The following is a 26,354-nucleotide window of genomic DNA, read 5'->3' on the forward strand; positions in this document are numbered from 1 at the left end:
ATCACGAGACCTAACGAGGGCGGACAAGCCCACTCAGCCGCTGATAGATCGGCGCTGATCGCTCAGGGGAATTGGACGCTTCACATTGTGTAGGGGCAGAGCCGGCGCATGATAGATGGCTCAATCATTCGGACGTCTCCGCGGTCGTCCTCCTTCTGGACCGCCGTTCGCACCATCTCTCTCGTGTTGTCTTGACGAGCTATTTTCAGCGTCCCTGGTGGTTCTCAAGACAGAAGGACGGGGATCAAATCTCGGTACAAGTCCACCGTGTTTGTTTGGCTCTGCTCACCCAACGCAAAAGGAGGTCCTGGAGGCCGTGACGGATGGCGAGCAACGGGCAGGTAAGTCATTTTCCAAATCTCTATGGCAACTATTATACGAATTTGCTAGAGTGGACGGCGATAGGCCTCCAATCCACTTGAACTAAACTCTCATTTGGGATGTTGTTGTCAATGGATGATAATTTTCCATCATGCGTTTAATAACAGCAGGTTTGAATTTCAACTATGAAACTCAAACTCAGCCCAAGCAATGGATCAGTTTATCTCAGCAGCGATTGTAGATAGAATAAGATCTCATTTCCAAAGTGTCGCAGCAATTTAATGTTTGTAAATGGCTATAAAAAAAGAAAGGTGGAAAATCTTCAGTATTCCCTGCCGCCCTGTCTTTCACATTTGGACTTATTACTTCGATGTTTTGCATTTCAATTGATTTGCCTGGATCGTTTCCAGTCGACAGATTGATTGTTGTGCTCGTAGAAAAGTCTCAAACTCGATCCATTTCTCATCCGTATTGAATAAATTCCTCAAATTTGGAGGCTACTGCACTAAAAGTATTGGCCAATCAATTCACCTCATTTGCTGCCTAACACGCGCAGTTCAAATGGCTTGGACTTCTTTTGATGTCAATTTCAGCCAGTTAAGCAAGTCACAATAACTTCATAAATGTCCTTGCAAAGTAGTTAGAAAAACATCATCATTTGACACGCCATAGAGAAGAAGTCACAGCTGCCGTGTGACAGTTCATGGCACCAAGCCATCATCTGTGTCATTATTTATAGCCCCATTTTCCGACTTTGACACTTCCAAATGCGCCTCCGCATTTTGCAGCGGGACTCATTTGGGATGTCACCGTGGAAAAACCACTCAGAAAACAACGTGGCAGCCTTGGGCATCTCAGTCCTCGATGTGAATTCAGCTGAGATGTCCCATAAAAGCGGCAGGAATGGAAATTACACGAGCAGGATAGATGCACCGTCATCTTTTGCATTATTCATAAGCCACAGTCATGTCGCCTTGGGCTTTTTTCACTTTATGAGCTGCCGCCGGTGGTCATTTGTTGGCGTCTTCTTCTCCTTTATACGCACCATAAACTTCAGATATAACAAGAGAACGGTCAAAATATTTACTGCGAGCACTAATGTTCTGATTGTGAGCGTGGCATCAAAGATGGCTTCTTGCCCTTTTAAAATAATGTCATTCAACCAAGTGTGTTCCATTTTCTTAGCAAAAAAAGGAACTCTACAGAGGACAAAAGAACCAGCACAAGGTCTTAGAAAAGGACGTGGAATGGAATATTGTCTGTTCTACGTGAAGACAAATATTCAAGAGGCCTTAGCCAGGATTCCACTTCTCAAAGTAAGGTTGCAAGGGTGTTGGAGCCTATCCCTGTTAACAATGGGCGGGACACAGGGTACACTCGAAATTGGTTGCCAACCAATTGCAGGGCACAATGAGCAAAACAGCCAATCACACTCATAGCAAAGAACAATTTAGAGTGACTTAGAGTCAACCAGCCAGTGATGCATGCTTTTAAGATGTGGGTGGAAAGTAGAGTACCCAGAAAAATCCCACGCAGGCAAATATACTATATATTTATCATAAATGAGAATATCCTAATCAATCAGCAGTCTTCTTCATTTCTAAACTCTTCTGAGCCCACCTAACACTGATAAAACTGAAGCTTTTCAGACCTAATTTTTCCTGACTTTGTGGTTTTACTAAGCTGAAAATTTTAATCAGAAAAGTTACAACGTGGGACTCTTTTGGATCTTAAATTGTCCAAAAAAGAACAACTTTTACTTATTACCCACATTATAACAGTCATCTCTCTCCATATATACATATATATATATATATATATATATATATATATATATATATATATATATATATATATATATATATATATATATATATATATATATATATATGTATGTATGTGTATATTTGAGACTGTGGGCCATAGCATGCTCCGATTGTAACCTAACAATCATCTGGTGATTTTTTTTTTTGCTCTTTCATCATCCATCCGATCTTTCAGCTCGGGGAGGTTTCCCAAGGATGGTGATTCTCTCCCGTTGCCCTCATCCCCTCTAAAGCAGAGCATAACGCCAACACTTCCTCACCATTACAAGACCGACGAGAGGATTTATCAAGGTTAAAGAATAGATTATGTTCCCAACACGTTGACCCCGCTAAGATGCTCCCTTTTTTTCCATCTCCATCCTCCTTCAGGATTAGTGTCAAAGAGCTGCTGAACTTCTTCCCAGCAATAAGCGAGCAGCTCACTGGGTATGTTCTCCTCTCACCCCCCTTCTCCTATCCCAGGAGGCCCTGGAGCTCTCCAGGCCAGAATTCATCAACCGATCTAAGGCTCGAGTGTGGAGGACGAAGGAGGAGGAGGATGGAGGATGGAGGATGGAGAGGAGGAAAACCGAACCCACGCAAAACGTGCACCGACCGTGCCGGATCGGCTCGGCGGTGAGCGATGACCCGGGACGTCCGGGCCCGTATTCATTTGTCTTTTTATTACACATTTTCTTACACTTGTTACGCACAGATAACACACTTTAGAGGTTGGGACCTCTTGTGAAAACACGATAAGAAGGCCGTTAAAACTCACTGAAGGGGAATTTATTATGGTTAAATGTGTGGATGGGTTCATTTCTACTTCAAAGCTCAATGAGTTTGCTCGTTTATTAGACAATGGAATTCCTCATCTGGCATTTATCCAACTTTGCTCTCTGCTGGCAGTTATTGAGCAGTGCAGTTTCATCTAAGGGCCAAAAATACATCATAACTCAAAATGTTATCAGAACGTACATAATGAGATCCGATACGGGAGTCTTATACAAACAGAGCGCATTCATTTTTTTTAATCTCATCAGAAATTTCCCTTGTGTCTCTGAATTCTAATCACATGGGATTTTCCGATTGATAGTACGTATCTGTCCCTCAGAGCTTTTTAATAATGATTATGGTGTACTTTTTGTTTTAGTATGATTACACAACAGGATTTAAATGCATTACATGTGCACAGCCTTGTCTTAGGTTTATTTAGCAAACTGTCATCCACAATACCACAACAAGACAAAATTCCTATCACGTTTGTTTTTAGTGTCAAAGGTCATCCTCCAAATTGTATTTTCATTTTCCAAAAGCTTTTTCACAATACCGTGTCCATTATGAAAGGCTTATAAACCGTACATGCTATGTACTCACTTTCTACATTGCTTTTCCTTATTTGGTACAGTTAACCTAAAGTATAATTCACATTTTGTTACATTTTCCAACCATATTTTGTGCATAAAGATAAAAAAAATAAAAATTAAATTAAAAAAAACCCTCACACACCATGTTGGATGTCTGGCCATTTTGACGGAAGAGATGAGCCACAGTCCAAGCACCTTATCTGCTCCTTTTCATGTTGCTTATCTGCACCAAGCCCCCCTCTCTCTCTTCCAATCCCCCCACTCTACTCCCTTCTAATCAGATGCTGGCAAAGCATTGTAACTTTTTCAAAGGTGACACTATCTTACTGGCAGGATCTGCCAGCACATTGCCAGCGGCATGTAAAGGAGTGAAAAGGGAGTCTCGTGCATAAGACCTGTTCGCCAGATAAGTCCCCGTGATGCAGTATTCCCTAATCACGTGTGTGTTTATGGGATGTACTACATGATGCCGGAGGTTAAAAAAGATCCAGGGAGGAAAGCTTCATCCCATGTGAACAGACTGTGAGTTGACCTCTTTAAAAAGGTGAACACTTTTTAATACTGTTAGATGGAAGTTCTATATCATCATAATTAGAAAAGTGATAATAAATTTGATTTATGCCATGGCTTTTAAAGGGACCCAAGGACATCTAATAGTATTATAGGGTAAATCAAATGTACATAGTGTGTGAGAGTCTGCCTATATGTGCATTTGTGCATGTGTGTTTCATTTTGTATATCTGTTTTTTTTAAATACCTTTACGTGATGATTAATTATCATATAGACTTCATTTATGTATCTTATTTTGTTGTATACTGTAGATTTATTGCAATCTAGAAGGAATCTCACAAGCAAAATTGTCCCCAGGAATTTAAATGTACTTTAAATGTGGATGTGGTTTCCACAAATAGTTTTCAGGTTATGTTTATATCTGCACATGATTTATAGAAAGTATATGAGTCATTTGAGCCCTTGTCATAATAATAATATGTATCTTTAAAACGGTTTTAAGCATTTATTTAGCATTTTTCTCAAGAGTTAAGTATAAATGTATGAACATGCCCTCTTTTGGTGAAAGTGAGAACAGGTTTTATTAAAGCCAGTACAGTATGTTATAGATTTTTATGCAGCAGAGGACGCTGTTTGACTGCTAAAATCAAATTCTCTCTGTGCTATCCTCAATTTCCATGCTTGTAAATTATTTGTTGTCTAATTAACACACACTCAATGAATTGAAACATTCAGTCAATAAATGAATAATAAATTCTGGCCATGGATATATTTTAAAGCTTACTACCAAGGTCCATATCTGAATTGTAAGTCAATGGCATTCAAATTGTGAATTTCCTTGGACAAATATCAGGGCTATTTAAACACCATCTAAAAATCTGTTTAGCCACAATACTTTGAGATTACTTGCTCAGGTTTAAATCAGTTTTAAAATTACAATTCAATATTTTATTTCTTTTCAATATCTCCAAAATAACTTGGCCAAATCTTGTTTTTACACTTTTTAAAGGAGTTATTTTTTTGAGGTGGCATGACCTCAGCAACTCTCAAATAAACTTATTACCAAGGCTCAACTCCAGCGAGATTGGCACTCCGTCGATAAAGTCGGGCTTGCTCTCAGCAGTGGGGGCTTAGGAGGGGTGTTTTAAAAATGAGCTGGCAGCCGTCAGATAGCAAAGTCAAGGGATTGCAGCTACCTGAGCCGCAGAAACACATACACACACCAATGGAGTGAAAAAGCAATTTAGCCGTTCCGATGCCGAGCTGCTCCTCAAAGGAGATTATGATATTCTTCGGTGATGATATTGTTTTTTGGGTGTGGGGAGGAAATGTATCAGTAATGCTGCTTTTATTCTTTGCCAGAGACATTTGGACCACATCTTGCAAAGATGAAGGGGATGATGCATGTGCAGAAAAGCAAATACTTGGGTTTGGTATTGTATTCATACAATCAGTTTTCCTCATATTGAGTCCTGCTTGGTTTAGTTTGTCAGATATGTCCCTAAAATGTGATAGTTGTCTGACAAATATCCTGTAGATTTAATAGGGGGGATGACTGGATCATTAAAAACGTATTTCCGCAGTTTCCTACTTATGATAACGTAACGATAAAGCCCTTAATTCATCATTCAGATTGGGTGATTTGAATTGCATTAACGTATTACATCAGGAATGGGAAATATGCCTCGAAGATTGCGAGTCAAAATATTGACTCGACGTAAAATTGAGCTCTCTCAGCAAAAAAAAATTAAAATAAAGCATCTGTGTCAGTGCTAAAGTAGATGTTAATAGAAAGTATGACGGGGCGAGTCTCACATTTTTTTCGACCCAAGACCTTCCCTTGTGCAACCTCCCATCTGGAATGCAGGAATTCTAAGCTAATAGAACTCAGGAGACTGGGAGCGTTTGCTAAAAGAGACCTTTTGTCATAGCTGGAGATGACATTGTAACAGGAGAGAGGAGACCACCATCTGACATTTAATCACAGCCTGGGGAAGAATAACATTGACACGTGCCCCGACATAGTAACGCCGTACACTAAGCTCTTCTGACTGTTTGGACTGCATTTATATACTAGTTAGAGGCAATTTAGGTTTTGCTGACAAGCATCATTTTGACCAAAAAATACATGGGGAAATATTGGCAGACGACCTGACATGGCATCTTTCGAGGTTGCTTTTCCTAACCTATGTTTTGTGAGCCCTGTTGAAATGATACTAATAACGCTTTGACCCTTTCCTTCATTTTCAATCCCTGTCCGGGTCGCAGGATGCTGGAGCCTATCGCATCTGACTAGGAGCAAAAGGCAAACTGCACCCTGGAGTGGTCGCCAGTCAACTTTTCTACTTATTGTGACATCATTTGATGCGATTTTTAAAAATGTCAATTTTGCACCAATTGCAGCCCGGTGGATGAGTGATTAGTGCACAGTTCTGGTGTCACGGGTTCGATCCCAACTGGTTCCTCACTGTGCTGAGTTTGCATGTTCTCCTCGGGCTTGTGTGCGTTTTCTCCGGGTACTGCGGTTTCCTCCCACATCACCAAAACATGCATGGTAGACTCCATATGCCAATTGGGAAACCGCTCCCATATAGTTTCAAGGGTAAGCAATGTCTTGGTGTCCAAATAGGACAAGTTGGGAGAGTGTCATTACAAGGCAGCGGTGGTTTTCTCTCAGGCTTGCGATTGATTGCGACCTCGGGCGCTCACCATCACGTCGGCACAGCATGCTCTGACACGGGGGATGTTAAAGCGGCGAGAGGGCATCACGGCGGGGGAGATGATGCCACGTCCCCTGCTTTTGGATAATGAGCACATATACTTGACACGCAGTCGTACTGGAAGAGAAGTCCCGCCAAGCTGCAGCTTCTCTCTTGCCTTCTCGTCCTTATCATCATCACCGTGTGGATGCTGTCTTCTGAGGCCTCTCGACTGGATCCCTCGCTCTTTGGCCTGGCCCCAAGTGGGGGGCTCATCTCGCGCGGACCATTAGAGTCACGCAGAGCCGCTGATTGCAAAGTGTTTGCTCGTTATCATCGCCGCATCTGTCCTCTCTGAAGCCGTATCATGCTGCCGCCCTTCCCTCTGCCAACCCTCTCGCTTCCCGGCCTTCATTAATGTCAACTCTATTTACCACACGCGAAGTATACAGTCGCGTTAAACCCATTCGAAGTCAGCCTAAGCGATGCGACGCGGATTTACCGAGTCTGTAGGCAGATATGGCACCCGTGCGCACATCTGTGGCTTTTCAAGTTTACGAGCAATAAAGGACGCGCATCAAAACATTTTCTTACAAAGGCTGCATACAGAGAAATGAGATGATGGGTTTATAGCAATATCCGAAAATGGTTGTTTTTACTGCCAAGCAGAAGTATCATGTGCCCAAATTATGAATAGTCTGCTGTATCTTTTTGTTTTTTTGTTATTTTAAATGAAATGTGTTCACTGCTTTTGACTGCTATTGAAGTCTAAAATGCATATTAGAGAGGAACCTTAGCAGAATGACGATATGAGTCTGAGATTTGAAGTGTGTAATAAAAAAATCGAGGTTTGTTTACAGAATTGTCATCTTTTGGGCTTTTGGAAGCAAGACAATGGATTTGAAATGAACTAACAACAGCATGATTGGACCTTTATAACTATTCTAAGAACTTGAGGTACTTGTTTGGGCTCTCAGGGGGAATTGGAGTACATTTTCAAATTAAATTAAAAAAGACATGCACATGCAATGGACATTATTATTTAATAAAGTTTGAAACATGTTCATAAGGCAGTAGGAAGAAGCAAGCAAAATGCATTCATACTTTATCATATTAATGCAACACCAGATGCTGCATGTATCCCAAAAAGACAAAACCACATCCCTTATGTCAGTGGTGGGTAACCCGGTCCTCAAGGGCCTCTGTGGGTGCAGGTTTTTGTTCCAACCGATCCAGCACAGACAGTTTAACCAATGAGATTTCTGCAGAAAGCAAGAAGCATCTGACTGCAATCCACTGATTGCACTTGTAGGACACCAGATTGGTGAAAAGTTGTCCTCTTTATGGGTAGGAATGAAAACCTGCACCCACTGTGGCCCTTTGTGGAATAGGTTTTCTACCCCGTTTTAATAGTATTGTTTGTTTGACTTTATAAATCTGATTTAACATTTGATTCCACTGATTCATGATATTTTTATCTTAATTTTGCAAGAGTATATTTTTTGAACAGGCAATCAATGTTGCATCTTAATGCAACAACAAAAAATGGATTGAGAAGACGCTAGGACCCAGCGGACTGTTGAGCGCACATGGCTTACCGAGGTCTGCCTGTTTGTGGGCTGGCGACGATTCATCCGCTTGACTACTCCCCTCGCCGGCTTCAGTCAGCGTTCTCCTTGGCTGCAGCTGCGGTTGCAGCTGTCATGTCCTCGGCGCACGAACAACACTCCCACTCGGAAACACGAAGCGAACACATGTTTCCACAGCAGCAGACTTGAGAGTGTCATTCTTGCGGAGTCAGGAAAACTTTTCCGTCCGCTTCTCGGTGACAGCTTAAGTTTGGGAGTCTGGCTCCTGCAAGAAGCCTCCACGATTCCACTTTCCAATTCAATCGCTTCCCCGGTAACGCTTTGGTGTCGGCTACGAGTCATCGGTGGAGCGTTTGCATTCGTTTTCCACCATGAGAATCTGGTGGCGGAGGAAGAAATCTGGCTTTCTCGTCTTGCTTGTCATCTGGTGCCTGACCTCGGTTGTCGCCAAAGCTGACAGCCCAATTTACAACACTCTGGGGGGTAAGTGAAGGCAGTGTACGCTACCTGTTTATAAACTTTTCATTCAATATTTGGGCTGTCAAAGCAATATTTATACTATATTAATATCCACTTGATGTATATAATGCTGGATACGTGTAAATCAGATTTATATCGATGTGTAAACTAAAATGTAATGCAAATTTTACCTGTACTGAGCCATGGCCTTTTCTTTTTATATAGATATTATGAATATTTCATAGTACTATACTGAACAAAATATCAAAAAGGTAGATTTACAGTGAAATAATGATGTTATTCTATTTACATGTTCAAGCTGTGAAATTTTGCCCTGTTTTGAATTTAAAAAAACAAAAAAAATGTGTTTGTCGTCGACTGCCACTGCCGGTGATGGATGTCCAATCAATTTTGATGTAGACAAGCTGGCAGCCACCCCTGACCAACTGCTTTCAGTGCATTTTAATGTCTTTTATTTTGGAAGCCTGTTGATCTTTGAAATGCATTTCTATAATATTCCAACATAATCCAGAGCACTATCCAGATGTTTACAACCTCATCATCATCATCATCTCAGTGGAATCATTAAAACTTTCACTCGGCCAAATACTAATGCAGTGAGTCGTAAAAATAGTGAAAAGTGAAGTAGGGCAACACAGGGCTTCTCTTTGATATCAGTGGGATATCGACGCTGCCGCCTCCGTGGATTGTTTGTCGTGGCTTCCTTCCAATTTCCACCTAAGCCACAACATTAGGTACTAATGAGATCCAAATGCAAGATCTGTGTGTGAGGGGGCTGTTTATTGTAACCACTTTTTCATTAGATTATCCCTAGCGACAAACCTGTAAAAAAATGTATTTACACACCGATGCAAGTCAGTGGTTTGTGACCATGTACTTGCCAGACAAGAACGTCAGATTTGTGACTAAAGCCAACGTTGGTTTGCTGCCACGAGCTGACCGATTTGAGCCCAAATCCAGGCCGAGTGCAGTTTAGCAGTTAAGTAGCCCAAACGTGGGCAAATTCCCAACATGTAGTGAAGAAAACATCAGAACGTGGACCGTGTTGGAACGCCTCAACGGAAAAGCTTCTGAAAGAAAGTTGGCGAGGAAAACCTGCAGCCATCCATTTTGCATGACCCTCATCCGGGTCATGGACGTCAACCAGGAAGTAAACCATCGACTTCAAACTACATCCGCATGAATACGAGCCTCGGAAGAGGCATTTTGTGTACTCTCTAAAATTCAATGTATTTATAATCATTACAGCCATGCTGAAACAACAAAATCTTAGTGACCTAAGACTTTCTGCAGTAATGTACAAGCCATGAAACTGTCAGTGTCCTTGCTGATTAAATCAAGATAAGTAAGTATCACCCCCAAAGCCCTCCGTCATCATCCCAGGCTGTGTTTGTGGAATTAAGAGTCCTCGAACATTCGATACTGGCCGGAAAAAAACATTTGTTTAAATCAAGTTTTATGAGCTGACAAACTTTGGCAGCGACAGTAAAAACAACAAAGAAATAGCAAATCATTTCAAGTGTCAGATTCGTACGTATCAACCACTCATCTAGGGGGGAGTCGGATCCCCTTTTTGAGCCAAGAAAGCTCAATAAATAATTAGCGATACGACTAAATGACCTGATTTGTAGATCTCATCCGGTCCCGGCAGCGGCGCAGCAGCATCGGGCGCCGTTCATTAGAAAGATTAGCACGTTCGTATCGGTCCAGCCAAGTGGTGGATGACGAGAGCGAGACCCCCCTCTCACGGGAGCACAGCCCACCTAGTAACAGTATACCAAGTCACACATCTTACTGATGAATGGCTGCCATCTGAGTTAAAACAAGTGGGATCTGCTAAGGCCATTTAGGAAATGACCTCGCAGTGTCTTTTGTTTCAAAGGTTGGCTCATTACTTGACATTTTGAGGACAAGCCGGCATTGATTTGTCGTCTTCCTCTGCGAGACATCGTCGGTCATCTCAACCGTCAGTGCTTTTCAACGTCTCCCTCCTCGGCCTTGTTGATGTTACAGACGTCAGCCTTGGTTGGACATTACGTTCCGTTTTTTTTATTTTCACTTGTCGTGAGCACTCATGCATCTGGAAAATGGACGACAGTTCTTCCCCCGCAGTGTTTGACGGAAGGTCGTATGCTTATACGTCCTCCATCTGCTTTCGACAGGTGCCAGAAGTGGTTACCGATCCCCATTAAGTACGTAATTACCTCTATCCAAGGGGGTAGGATTTTTGTTTGTGTGTCGGCAGGATTGCATAAAAACTACTTAACGAGAAATTTCAATCTACGGATAAAATTCAAGTACATGCATGTATCCTGTTTTTTAACGAGCCAAGCTTGAAGCGCACCAAACCAGTCGTTACCGTAAAATTTGACACGAGAGAATGCACTTTTAGCCCCAGAGCCCAATTTAAAATGTTGTTAAGAAATCAAATATATGGCACACCTCACTATAAAGGCCATATATTCATGTTTTAATAGTGGATATTGACATCGAGATGTTATATTTAAAAAAAGGACTATTTTTTTCGCTCTGTTGCAGCATAGACAGTGTAAATACATATTTTCCTGTTGACATTTGCTTTACAATGCAGAATAATCCTATTCATTTATTCATCAAATTTGTCTCTGGTCCCAGCATACATTCTGAATCATCTGCAAAATTGAATGTTTTGGTCCTTTGGTGACTATCCAACATCATCCCCGGTTCACATTATTCAATAATTCATTCAATCGGTTCATTAGTGAAGTGTTAGGCTGGAACACACACACACGCAAGAAAAAGCAAGCCAGATATCTGATTTGTACGCAGTGCATACATACATGCAATTGGCACTCTAATGTGCTTTAGAAAAAAAGGGGAAAAACAATTCCCTCGCCTGAAGCATTTCCCAACCTTTTTATTATTTCTGTCCACAATAATTTTCTGTGTATTGCAAAAAATTACCGTTGCAACTCATTAGCTGCCTTTGACAGCAACATATGTCCAGTCATGTCGTGGACATTTTAGCACTAAAATATCATATTTATGTGAAGGAATACAGATTCTGGTTTTAAAAAACAAGCTAAAAAAAATAAAAAACATGACATTGGGAGGTGTTCAACCCTTCACCGCTGACTGGGAGGTGACCCAACATGTGTAATAAATTCCTGCTAATCCTCTAATCCCCCCCACATCAGGCCAAAATCTGTGGGAGACATGACAGGGTTTTGGATAAAACCACCTATTGTGATGAGCTGTTCAAATTTAAAGGTCGTACTTGTTAGCAATTTCTCATTATACCATTCATTCCCTTGATTGATACCACTTGGGGAAATAAAAAATAAAAAAATAGGAAGGAGTTTTGAGATGAAAATGAAGGCAGGGAAATATTCTGGCACGGAGGTGGGTGTACACATGTTTTTTTTGTTACTTGTAGATAAGTTTATTTAATGAAAAGGCTGGTTTGACTTGAAGATTTAATTAGAGGTGAGAATTTGGTTGGATTTTTGTATTTTTTCTTTCGATCGTTTGTTTAATTGGGTGTTATCTGGATGCTCTCCTAATGTGTTTTAGTCTTTTGTTTACGATTAATACAAAAGGGAAAAAAACATCCCTTTTGGTAAAACTTTTGGCTGTTTATTGGTGCTTTTTAATTGAGTTTTTTGTTTGTTTTGTTCCTAATGACTGATTGTGAATTGGTGAGTAAGCAGGCTTTCATCAGTAAGTTTGTTGTGCTGTTCCAACATTTTGACACTAAGATATTTTCAAAAATTGTGAATCTATTGGGTAGACAAGCCGTGTTTTTGATTTGTCATTTTAAGGCATTGAAGTGTTAGGGGATAATATATATGCAAATGTGACGCATCGACCGCATTCAACCGAATGGTAGTCAATCCTTCCTGTGAAAATATGTATAAATATTTATAATAAAATATAACTATATCTATATATACCAGGGATGTCCTGATTATCATATCAAGAATTCCATTATTTTCCTATTTCTCTATTCCTAGATGAAAGGAGACTGATTGACTTTGTACTGAATCAAAATAAGGCATGGAAATATTTTGAGCTATAATTAGTATTGCACTATTTCGTGTACATAATGGTGGAATTAGGACATATCTGGGGCAGCGTGTGGGGTTTAGTGGTTTGCTCTTCTGCCTCTCAGTTCTGATTGTTAAAGTTTGAATTTCAACTGTGTGGTGTGATTGGTTGGCGACCAGTCTAAAAGTCACCTCACTTATGATCTTCATTGGGAAAGCACTATAGTATTTAAACCTGATGGATTTATACAAATTACATGACTTCAAGAACATAGGCAAGTCCCACTGCAATTCGATTAATCAATCCAGAATGTAATGCAAATGACATTTCATTAAGCGGCCTGCATGACTTTTCTTTTTATTACCCCTTCTTTTTTAATTAGCCTCCAAACCGCAACATTTATTCCAGTCACGCTCATCCTGTTCCAAACCCACAATTCAGAACATCAAATCCCATTTTAATGTCGCGGCGCTTGTTATACGGATTAATACTTGCTCATTGGCACCATATCAAGATAATGGAAATGTTGTTATGACTTCAAAAAAATGATAGGAAACTAGCTACAAATGAATATAGGACCCCCAGGGAAGATAGTCGGATAGCAAACATGCTATGCGTTAAGGCGAGTACCGCTGAACTCTGAGTGCACCCCTTTGCATGATTGCATGTTTTTGGGATGTGGGAGGAAACTGGAGGACCCGGAGAATACCCACACAAGCCCGGGGAGAACACTCAAACTGTGGGATGGAGATGCAAACCACTATTTCAGTATTTGTGCCCCTCTCTTGGGTTCAATTCAAATGTAACAGTTCTCTTATTGAGGTATTTATATTGACCAGCTCAACCCACCTCTTAGTATGAATTGAATTCACCCCGGTAATCAATCTCCTCATGTCTAAAATTATATATCTTCCATCTAAATTGCAGTTCTCGCTTCCCTTTCAACGCACGGTGACTGTGAATAGTACTCATCTGTAATCATCTTTTCGAAGACATCCGATAATCAGACCTTTGTTGACGGTGTTCTATTAGTTCGTGTGCATCATGTCCAGTTAATTAACACATTCATTGTTATAAATGGCGATAGACGTCCGATCCATTTTAACGTGATTATTCACCCTGCCACTTTAAACAAATTTGTATTATGATGCATTGGATTTTGTCTCGATGTGAAGTCATCGCTCACATGGAGGTCATGTGTTGTCGTTGTGTTTAATAGGAAGCGTCTCGGCGAAGGAGCGGCCCACTCGAGCGGAACGCTACGAGACCACCGTACCTCTGCTGCTCACGGGCCACCGTAGCAGACCCCTCGGACAACTGGACTCATGGGTACGTATTTGCAAGGCCATTTTGACACATGGTAAATCAAGGAAAGAAAAAAAATCTCCTCTACAATTCGTTGACTCTGCCAAGAACAGGGTTTCCGCTGAGTTTTTCTTTTTTTATTTTATCCCTCAAACCCACGGAATTTGTTTGAGTCACACTGCAGCGCCACAAATAAACAACAATTCAACGCGGGTTTGAATTTTAATGAAGGAAGCCTTCTTTTATGGATACATGTGGATCCATTTAGAGCGTTTCAAGTTGATAGAAAAGCTTTCGTGAGTCATCACTCAATTTTGACAGCTGCTTTATCCGAAGACGTCTTGCCTCTGTCAGTAATTCTTCTTTTCTTTTTGTTTGTGTTCTATTTCTCAGAGGTTATTATTTAAAACTAAGCATAAAAAATATGGCCTCTCAGCAGTCTCTCGCTAGTTCCCAAAATGTTTATGAAGATGTAAAGCATTAAAAATACAGGGCGATTTTGACATTTGATACAATATTGTTGCTACAACATTTCAGATATTTGAATGAAAACGTTTCTTTTTAACAAAATGGAACATCTAAAAACGATGATGTTTATCCATATTTCGCATTTCGGTGTGTTTGATTCATACCAACTTCTTGAAGCTCTATAAAATTGGATCCGAAAAAAGATTCACTTCAGTTTTGATTATTTGATGATTCATTGAAATGGTTTGTTTTGAAATCATTTCTTGTCTTCCTGTTCCTACCCCATCTTCCTTACTAAAGTGCCTGTCTTTGAATTGAGGGCAGGTCTGACTGTTAATTACTTACAGTTATCAGCCACTCTTGAAAAGCGTAGCGAGGTGCCTATAGGAGACGCAACGTAAGGCTCAACCCGGGTGATTGTCCATTGGGTTTTTAATTACATCAGATAGGTTAAACCACTGCTGATGCATTTTAAGAGAGAAGAAGGTGACCCTTTTTTCCAATTAGGCAGCTAATGATTTCCTTATCTCAAACGAGCGCACTACTTGACTACAGGGCCGTTTACGCGCAGTTGGCCCACGACGTGCCTGCCGACATCCTTCCTTTTCATTTCCTGTCCCAATACTTTTGTCCATCCTTGTCAGAAGTGAATAATACGGAAGCTCTCTTCCGCTTCCTCCACGTCCATTGTGCCTCTTCGCATCCTGCTTTGCTCAGCGCGTGTCAACGAGAGGTGAAGTCGGACACGTGCCCACTTCCGACATGTTGGCTGAGATAAGATTGCCACCTTCACAGCCGTCATCCTCATTTATTTATTTATTTTCTCCCTCCAGGGTTATCCGTCGTCACTGCGGTTGCTGGTGCGTGCGGAAGGCGAACGCCTGGTGTTGCTGCTGGAGAAAAACGAGTGAGTTCGAGCACCCCTCTTAGTGGTCAATGTGGACAGCAAACACACATGCATCTTTAATCACAAACAGAAAGAATGGAGAAGTCATACGAATCGGCAGGACCAGAGAAAATAATATATCCCCTCGGGGTATTGCCCTTTTCAAAAGTTCACTTTCTGCGAAGGCCCCCCCCCCCCCAAAAAAAGAGATGAAAGGCGGTGAAAAAGGCAGCAGAGGAGAAACTCTTGAGGACAAGAGGGTTCTCTCTCTCTCTCGCTCCTCGGTTTGCCGACTCCGTGTTCTCATCACTCCCCTCCGGACCGCCGAGAATAACAGTAGACTGCGAAGAGAGGGGCGGGGATCATGTGGAGTTCATAAATATGGTGATGCACATATAAACACAGAAAAGAGGAGGGGGTGGGGAAGGCCAGGTTTCATGTCAGGGGAGAGTTAAACGCTCTTAAGGATGATGCCATCGCTGACTCATGCCTTGTTTTGGACGGCGATTCTCGTTGGAAGGGAGTGGTGCGATCGTACTTTATTCCCAATTATAGTTTGCAGTTTTAGGACGGCAAAATGCGAGCAGACGTGGTAGCCCGATTCCGTCAGGGTTCACAAACGGAGCGTTTAGCCTGGCACGTCTAAAGCTGATCGGTCGGCCTTCGTGGTTGAGTCGCAGTTCCGTGACAGGCTTTTGTTCGCTCCAGTCGGACTTTTCGACAGGCAAACAAATACGACTTGGCATCTGTAGCAATAATCGCAGAGAATTGGAAGGCTTTGCCAGCCAAACAAAAGGCGTTTAGGTGCACAAAATTCCTGGAACGCTGGCTTTGTGAGGTTGCCTGGCGAGCACTCGGCTAAATCTGGGAAGCAACAGCGAGAGATAAGGAAAACCTGTCTATAGATAGACGAGAAACTGAAGACAACAACAACAAGGAACACCGGAAGATCCTTTTTTAGTGTTTGTGGGACTTCTACGGGATCCAGGTCCAAAACTGTTTGAGCTCATTTAAATAAACTGGATGTCAGTCGCAGATATTGGCAAAGAACGGGTAAAAACAAAAAGAATTGTTGGCATTGTCTGTCTAGTGTTTTCAGACTGTGTGCATCTTTTTTCCCTTTGAAAGCTCAGAGAGGTTGTTGCTATGGGGATTTTTGTCAGGAACATAATGATGTTGTTGCCATGTGTTTCAAAAAGGCCTTTTCCTCTTTTCTTTCCTGCCGCAGAAGAATGAAAGGAAATGTTGTCATTGGGAAGTGAGGTTTTTTTTTCTTTTTTGTGCAAAGCTGGTTTGAGTACCAACAAATGCATTGAGCATTGTGCTCAAAGTAGAAATTCGTTTTGGAGTAAAGGCAGAGTAGGATGGAGAGGGCTGATAATGGTGCTTTTAACTTTGGGTTTGAAGTGGAGAAAATCATATTCACCTCAAACGTTTTTCATCTTTTAACATGACGGGTTCATCTGTCTTTTGCATTTCCATCCTAAAATGTAGTGAGCTAATCTTACCAGGGTGGCCACTAATGATTATTTTGTTAGTCGTCTAATCACCAATTATTTCTCAGTTTGTCAACAATACATCATTTGTTAATTACTAATTCCAATAACACAGTGGTGATTTCGAAATATTGCTGTACTAGTTATGCTGCAGAGTAATGATGATATCACATGTTACAAAAAAGACAAACTGATGAAATCAATTGCCCAACCGATCATTGATCTGCCAAATTTACAAAAATCGTCCAAATCGTAGCCGATTGATGGAAGTAAAAAACTAGAGCAAATCACCATTTTTTTAAACATATGACTTCAATCAACAAAATCATTCAAGAGAATTCTAAAGCATCAAAATTTTAAAAAGACACAAAAAGTTGACTTTGATTGGTGATTGTCCTGCACATTCCTGCCATGTTTAATTGAGGAATACACATTCAGCCGATCATCCAAATTGACCTCAGATTATTCATCGCATGATCGCCCATTCTGACTCGACAGCCGTAATTGCCACAGGCATCAGACGACGTCGTCATCTGTTCTGCAGCGCAGACCGAGCCGTCATTTAAAATGGTCCAAGGTCACAGACCACCTGGTCTCGGTGGGCCCCACCAATAACGTGATATCACAGGACACATCTGGACCAGAGCGGATGGTAAAGGCAGCGTGAGGGAGATGGATGACTCACAGCTGATGCCTCGGTCACTGCGGTTTACAGGAAGAATAGGGGATTGGTCACTGGAAAGGGTGTGCCAGGGGTGTGCAGTTCCTTTGACGTTATGGAAATATAATCTGAAATATACGGGATATAGCAGATTTAATCAGAATTCTAAGACCAAATGTTGCCTAAATGACTCCCTTCTATTAACTGCAGTTTAGTGCAGGCAAAATCCATTCAAATGTTCGTCCCTAAATGGATTTTGTTCCCCCTTCTAGTTTTTAGTCTTTTCTTCATTGACCCTGGCCATCCAAGCTCAGCTCAAAGACATGAACATTAGTGAAGTCGAGTGATTTTCACATCACAGCCAGTATGAACCTGCAAACGGGGGCTGAGCCCACTTTAAAGTCCTCTCAAAGGCGCCGGAGCACGTCTTGAGATTTTGCTCGCTGCCGACGTAAGAGCCGCTGAGAAGAAAATCCATTATCCGCAGTGGTGTTTTGGAGGCGGCCGAGTGCGGGCCTTCAGACATTGATGGTGCATAATATCATCCCCGCTGTCGTTTATCGGCACGAGACGGGAACACGTCCCGCCGAGAGAGCCACACGAGAGATTATATTCATTTTTCTGCAGACAAAGATTTCTCCAGATGATATCATGCGCATTTGCGGCGGGCATTCATAAGTTAGTCTGTGACAGGATACGGTCATCAGTATACTGTTAATCTTGAGAGATGCCAGAGAAGCATCTTGCACTCCCCACATCCTTACAAAACCCACAAAAAATCCCAAACAAGTAGGGACGTCCCCGATCAGATCACTTGATCGGAAATGGGGCCCAAAGATCGGGTTTTTAAAGTGAATTTGTTAACATTTTTAAGTATTAACTCTCTATCTGCCGTTGAATGAAAAATATTTTTAAATGTTCCCAAAAATGTCAGCTATTGCATTGCAAATAATTGTCTTTTTCCAAAGTTAGTAGCAACACACAATTCTTGATTGCTTCCCACAATGCATTGCCCCCGTCTCGGTGGACAATAAAACGTTATCGCCCAACATTTCCCCGTAATATTCCAGACATTTGCTATTTTAATGTCATGAAGACATTTTACCTGCGCCTCATCTGATAATTGACCTCATCTCCTCATAAGCCGGCAGCCATTACGGCTCGTGTTCCGCCGCATTAGCTCCGGCGACAGATCGTTCACCCCCATCGTGGTGTCAAAATGATACATCAGCACCGTGCTAACTTTCCATTGCCATCATCTTTGGAAGTTAATGGGGCAAGCCAGCGACAGATTGTACGCTATTATCTTACGGGAGACTCCGAGCTGCGTCCAGGAAACTTTTAGGACCGCCGCTTAATGGTGCGGGATGTGTTCTCCTTTTTTTTTTTTTTACGAAAAGACAAAACGTGCTTGTGTTCTGGTCTGGGACGGATTAGCTGATGGCTCGGAATAAGCGCAATCATTCATATTATAACTGTTAAATTTATTTCTGTGCCCTGTGATTGGCTGGCCACTAATTCAGGGTGTCCTCTGCCTGGTAATAGGCTCCAGCACCCCCTGCAACCATTGTGAAATGATAAAGCAGTACGGAAGTTAATGAATTTTTGTCTTTAGGAATTAGTCATTCATATCACAATTGTAATATTCTGTGCTAATTGGCATATTGTTTTCCCAACGTACGTGCGCAAATAAATGTCATCGTTTTCAATAGTTAGTTGTTGAATTTTGTAACTTTCTCCTGATATATTCTTAAGAATAATCAGGGTTAATCAGGGTTAAAAAAAACATGGGGTCAGCTCTAACATGATTTGCATTTAGCAATTATGTGTTTCAATGTGACTTGTTAATTGTGAATACAGTCACATCACCAATTATAACTTGTCCAGCAACATTTAGTTTTGTAAAGGTTTTAGGTCACATTATTAATGGGGAAAACTTTTTTTTAAACTTATCTTGGGACTAACATTTAAAAAGGGTGTGTGGACTTTATGTGGCCACTTTGTCCTAAATGATCTTTGCATGAATGATGGGATTATTTTTTGTTTTGTTTTTTATAGTTGAAATGCAAAAACACAGTTTTTCAGCTTTCACAGAATTATTCCCCAAAAAAGTGTTATGAATATCATAAACAAGTTAAGAAGCTGAAATAGCAATAAGATTTGTGTTACAAGTTAAAGATAAAACCACACATGAATGATGACGATAGATCTGGATTCAAGTACAAAGTAAGCTTCATTTAAGTGTGGCGCTGTAAAGTCTCCCATTTGAAGGGCATTTTGGGAATATGACTTCATCTCATTTGTGCAATTTTAGTCCATATATAAACGTGTTTATTCCTGTAGCCCACTTGAAGACCAACGGCTGGCCAAGCAATGCTTCTTGTACTTGACCAGCTGGGCTTCACATCACCTCTGTTGAAAAGAGGCTTAGTCACGTCCAAGACTTCACAGGAATTAGCCGGCGTCCAAACTGAAGTGGACTTTTATGGGACACATAAAACACTGTCTTTAATCCCGTTGTTTGCACTTGTAGCCATACTTTGTGCCAGTTGTCACTTCTCAGCTTGTAAAAAGGAAAAATGAAAGGATGGGAGACCTGGCTGATCATCATAAAAAATATATTAGGTTTAATAATAACAGCAGCGTGAGGGTATAACACCCCGCGAGCAAGCATAATGAACATGAGTCCTTTCGAAAATTTGACGATAACTTGGATTGTGTCAGTAAATGGAATGCACTTATGGTTTCGGTTCTTTGATATTAACAAATAACACAAAAAAAAACGTACCGCTACTCGCGCTACAAGTGTCTTCTTTTTACAGTCTTATTTTGGTGATAACTTTCTAGTTTTTAAGTGTTTTCGAAATGACCGTGTCATTCTATCTTGACCATTTAGTTCCAGTAACTGTGAGGTTAAGCCGCTACAAAGTTTTGTTGTTCCCTCTTTAAAATCCCCTTGTGTGTGTGGGTGTGTGTGCGTGTATGTTTTGTGTAGATTTCAAGCTGGGAGACCTTAAAATTGTATTGTCACCAGACGATAAGTCGTTTTTATGAGCTAAAGCAGTTTTTTTCTTATGGTTTGGCCTTTTTTATTACTCATGTGACGATGTCCCTTGCCCTTGAGTGAATGTGCTGAAAGGGTTTACACCCTGAATGCCAATAAATAAACTTTTTTTAGTAAGCGGACAGTGAATGATCACGATTCAGTGCCAAGTCATCTGATTTTGTGGATCTGTCGATCCCGTGTCCCGAACCGATAACAGCCATTAGAATGAAAAAAAAATGAAAAGGACACCCGTGATTTTGTCTATGTGGAAATTTGGTCATGGCAATAGAAATTTGGAATTTGCTCAGTGTCCTAAATGAGGCCAAGAATTTGAGAAGTCAAATTCAACCTTTTGGTCAAATTCGTCACAAAATAAATTTTAAAAAAATATGCTTGTGACCAAATGGAAAAAAAGAAGTCATGTGCTGCAGTCCTCAAGACTTTCCTCTTTTCATGTCAAGTCTTTGTACGCCAGTCTCAAATGAGAGGACACTGAGCTCTATGTAAATCAATTTGGAACGCCGCCACATGTTGAAATAGAATTAGCTTCGTCGAGCCCACCTCTCTCTTCAAATTCGGTATTACTAGCAGCGTTCCGTAAAAACGGTCTTCTTCCAAGTTGGGCCTCTGGCAAGTACAGTATAGAAAGGCGTCGGGTTTTGACAGGAGGGGGGGGGGCGATTAGAAGAAAATCACCACAGTTTGCTGTTCCTCTTCAAAGGCGGCACGCTTCTTGCCAAAGGTTTCACGCTCGAGGGGCTTTGCTCGCTTGCTGGCGAATTATTACACCCAGTCACATGTACAGTATGTAAATGAGGCAGAGATCTGAACACTCAACTGTTTGAGGAGGTGGCAAAAGTACCAACACTCAGGACTTAAAAGTACAGATGCATGTGGTTAACATAATAGCAGAGCTGCATGTTTAATTAAAAAGTCGTTCATTAAGTGGAAGCACCAACTCTGAATGGGCTTCAAAGTAGGGTGGAAAAATATTGTTTGTCAATAAGTCTTGTCATTCGGAATACAGCAGAGACGAGCGAGATGTTCACATGACTGGGAAATGCGAGATGTAGTTTTATACGTGGTAATGAGTTTCTGTCGAGGCCTTGTCGCCGTGATTGTCTATTTATCTGCGAGCGTGTGGTCTATCTTGCGCTCGGCCTGCTAAGCTATAATGGGCGAGAAATGGGGGAAATAACGTGTGAGATGGTATGGTTAGGAAATTGAAAGGTCAGTAGAATCACAATATGTAAACATAGTGTACTGCTGTGTTTGCAAAGTTGCTGTGGTGACATTGACATGATACTTTTAGACATGTTGATAAGCACAAATGCACTGCTATTTTTGCCATTGATAAATTTCATACCGTCATTAGCCGTTGCAGTGAAAATAATTACGCTATGTGAGGTCACGAGATCTATAAAACCTCACAAAAATAAAATTACCAGGACAAAATATGCACTTGTCTGCATTGATTGTTTTAAAATATCTTGTTATTAGACATGGCTTTTTAAAAGAAAATCAATCTTTAAAAATTCTGTTTATTTACTACTATTCAAATAATTAATTTTCACCCTCCAAAATACATCCCTCAATTATATTAATCTTTTTTTTTTTTGCCCATTGCAAAATTTGTGCACTATTTACTACAATTGAGGGCCGCAACTTTGAGACCCCCGTCCTATAGGAATGAAATAAAACCATTTGAGGTACAAAAATCATAATTCATGCATGTGTTAATGCATTGATGGCAATCGTTCAGGATCAAGGTTTATTAGCAGATTGCATAATTTATATATTAAACCAGATTCCAAAAGTGCTGCCCTTTCTACCACTCTGCTCATTTTATTTCTTTGTCTTCCCGTCTTCATTATTGTTATTACACTGTTTGCCTGCTCCTGACAAGCAAAATGGATGCATCATTGTAAGTTATAGTGCTGCATTTTATTCCAAATCGCCCTTTTCCTTGAACTAATGACATTTGTATGGACATAAATCATCGGTAATATAGTTTTATGAGGCACTTGAGTTTCTTTCGATCGCTGGTTTGTGAGTTTGCGGATGCACACCATGTTATTGTGAAGGAAAATAAGTGTTTGTTGCCATCGCTATTAAGAGCAGCTCATTCATCACAATTAACCCCGCGTGACCATTAGCGCATCCATAATTAGGCCGTCGTGTCTGGAGATCTGCAATGCTCGTGCCGAATCGATGAATACCGACTCTGACAATTACGGGAGCGCTGTGCATTGCGAAGACAAAAGTGATTGGGAAAGTAAAGTCTAGCTCATCAATAAGATCCAACCGTTATTCAAGATACAAATAAAATGGAGGAACCAAGACCTAATTGATCAGTGTCCACATTCGGGTTGCTAATTTCCCAGTGTCTATTTAACCTAATTTTGGGTGGGCAAAATTTTGATTAAATGCGAACAGATCTAAGTCTAATTACGTATTATGTCTGGAGTTTTAAAATTTAACCTTCAAGCATCTCCACATGGCTGCTGACTCATAATATTTTTTGGTGTGGTTGTCAAATAAAGACCAGAGATGTTACTTGGTAAAAAAGGTCTAAATTTTCGTAATGTTTTGCTACTTTTATCCAGGAAGAATTTGGCTTGTAGACCACATTAATAAATTTTTGCTTGGTGCTCATTCTTTTCCAGAAAATAATACTTCTTGGGAGAACTGAGCTTAAGGTTTTGGGTGGTCCTTTAATATTCTTTGTACACAAATGCGCTGCGACAAGTGAAATCTGGTAATCAGTTTTTTTTACTCTAGCTCTAGCATCTGTTAGTCCTGATGTTCACCAGTACGCCGTGCTGCACCGTCAAATGCGGTGGTCAGATAAACATCAACGAGTGTTTTTTGCCAAGTAGTTGATTACAGGCAGCTTTCTGGACGATCAAAAGCCGCGGATTTAATACACCATGTACGGTCGGTCATGCCACTTGGATCTAAGCTGGCTTTCCCAAACATGTTGCCAACATCTAGCAAGGGTGCATTTGTTGAGAATTACTACTCACGTGCAATTAATCCATTGTGGAGTGCCACGCGCATCCGAGCTTGCCCTCATGGCAACATCGGGTTTACAATGGAAGATGTGGGCGGGGACGCATTTACATGAAATTGTTCCGCCAATTTTAAATAGGCTAAAATAAGCAGGGTGGGAAAACATTGTGGCATTTGGTAACAGTTTTTACTTGTACTTTTATTTGAAAGTCATTCGCTTCCAATGATGGCGCCAATTCCATTTGAACTGGCAACAAAATGAGATGATAGTATGTACCGTAGTTGTATTTTTTATAGTTTGGCTGGGCTTCCGACTCAAGTGCGACGTTTGTCTTTTTGTTTTTTCACCTTGACTGCGAACTATGGCACAAGAGTTGTTTTTAGTCTATAGTTATATAAGAAAAATATGGTAATATGTGTTGCATTAACAGGAGCCTATTTAGCCTGTTGTTCCCTATTTTACAATTACTTTAAAGTTGGTTGTTTTTTTCTTATAAATTAATAAACTGCCCCGCAGAAATGCAACTACTCCAATGGGACTTTTGTATTTATTTATTTTTCCCTTTCATTTTGTATTCTCAGGCTATTGTGACTTACACTCGCGTGTTTTACATGGTAATCTATATTTTGGGTGAAAATAGTGAGAATATCCAGGTCTCATGTCAAAGTTTCATGGAAAAGAAGCAATTTTGGCCGTCGTGTCGCTTCCCTCAAGCTGTCATTTCAGTCAAACTCAGCGAAAAAAACCCTTTTCCACATCTCACATGATTGCTCTACAAACGTCACATTTTTACACTTTGCACCCCTCCAATGTTTTGACATGGCAATTTTGGACAAATAACTTTTTATAGTGTAACCCGCCTTGGGAAATCAATATATTTTGGCCCTCCATCATCCCCACACGCACACGCTGAGGTCATCCCGCCTGACATGCACGTGATGCAGCTGCAAAAGCTGGCCAAGCCCAGGGTGGGGCTCCTCGTGGACTTAAACACACGCTAAATAATTGCCCCTACAGAGATTACTGCCGTCCTAATCATGGAAGACAGTCACATAAAAGAATCCCTTAAACCCTCGCTGAATTTCCTTGTGCACATCTAAGAATGCTCTGCACATTCCTAATCCCGTCTCGTTCTTTTCACAGGGGTCTTTTCGCCAGCCGTTACACGGAGACGCACTACCACGAGGGCGGACGCGTGGTCACTGGCCTGCAAAACTCCACGGTACGACACATTTGAACCAAGTCCCGTATTTTAATGGAGGTTGTGTGTCCCAGATTGTTTCCATCAGTACATCGTGACCACACGTGGACGTGCGTGGGAGCGAGGGTGCGCCCGTAGCGGAACACGCTTTTTATCTGGTGGCCTACTTGTTGATAATCTGTTTTTTTTTCGATTTCTAGCCAATGGTGCCATCAGGGATTTATGATGGAATCCCCTATTAACAGCTGACCTATTCCTAGCTGCTCCTTTCATGACCTTCGCCAAGGATTTCGCTATATTCGAACATGTTTTATTCAAAAACTGCAAATATCTGCCAGCTACAACTATTTATCCGTTTCCGTTCATCGTTATTTCAGCAAGCAGCGGATAAAAAAGTCCACACATCCCAAGTCAAATACTTTTTTATTTCCCAAATAGTAGAAAAATGTGACCATCATCAGTCATTTGAAAGGTATTTGCTAATAAGTCATGTACTTTAGTCAACAATTGTGTTTTCCTGGATTTGTTAGCATTTGAAAATGTTTTTCCGGAAAAGTAGGTGATCGACCATGAATGCACCGTAAACAGTTTTTAGTCAATGTTGTATTTTTATTTGCCCAAGATGATGTAATATAGGTCACACATAGCTCTAAGCACAGAATCCTATTTTTACATGGAGCGTAATTAACCACAATTGCATCAGCACGTGGGTCTGGAAAGATAGGTACTCGTCCTACCTACTCCTACGCTAACCGTGAAATGAAATCATGATATGCAGAATTCTACGAATCGGCTCGACTCCAAACAAGCTGCAATAATTAATATTTTGAAGGCCTCATTTCGTTTGTTCCATTTGTCATTTTCCATTAGGTGAGAATATGTCTAGGCAGCACTCTGTTTCTATGGCAACTGGGCTGACATCATTGTCATTTTTTTATTTTTTTTAGAGGAACTGCTACTACCATGGGGAGGTGCTGGCGCATCCCAACTCTGACGTCACCCTCAGCGCCTGCTCGGGCATTCGGTATGAAATATCGTCCAGAATTTTGCGTATAGATTTACCGTTGTTCCCACACGAGTTCAATGAATGGAAGATCCAAAACTAGTTGATGTTTGCAGCGAACCGTGTGTATTTTGGCTTGGTCAATGTTTTTGTGAACGAGGTTATTCTGGATAGAGAGCGCGATGAATGTGTTCATTTTGGCTCGGATGACCTTAATTCACAATTTGATTGATGAACTCTGAACTCAAATCATTCATTTCAAAAAGTGTAAAGTGAGTGATGAAATAGTTCGCATATGAAATTAATTTACAAGTCTAAAATGCATACATAGCATATAATGCAATGTGTTGTTTTTAGTCTCTGCAAAATTGCCACATACAAATGTGTTTTTTAATGAGCTTTTTAACGGCTATCATTTTTGACATGATTAATAGGACAAACCAAAGCGACTAATTGGGGTCCCAAGGCAGAAGCCAT

At 40.9% G+C, this 26,354-nt stretch overlaps 1 protein-coding gene across 1 annotated transcript in view; it reads left to right on the forward strand.

Annotated features, from left to right (window-relative positions):
- Window positions 1-323: 323 nt before the first annotated feature.
- The window catches only part of LOC144084818 (disintegrin and metalloproteinase domain-containing protein 12-like), a 42,681-nt gene continuing 16,650 nt past the window's right edge, over window positions 324-26,354 (forward strand). Inside the window, 11 exon segments of the mRNA XM_077613591.1 lie at window positions 324-341; window positions 2,610-2,762; window positions 6,837-6,966; window positions 8,344-8,477; window positions 8,480-8,548; window positions 8,551-8,644; window positions 8,647-8,775; window positions 14,018-14,127; window positions 15,405-15,478; window positions 24,817-24,895; window positions 25,822-25,898. Of these exon segments, the coding sequence (XP_077469717.1) occupies window positions 324-341; window positions 2,610-2,762; window positions 6,837-6,966; window positions 8,344-8,477; window positions 8,480-8,548; window positions 8,551-8,644; window positions 8,647-8,775; window positions 14,018-14,127; window positions 15,405-15,478; window positions 24,817-24,895; window positions 25,822-25,898 (1,067 nt within the window).

Source organism: Stigmatopora argus, chromosome 11 (assembly GCF_051989625.1).
Source record: "Stigmatopora argus isolate UIUO_Sarg chromosome 11, RoL_Sarg_1.0, whole genome shotgun sequence".
Lineage (NCBI taxonomy): Eukaryota > Metazoa > Chordata > Actinopteri > Syngnathiformes > Syngnathidae > Stigmatopora > Stigmatopora argus.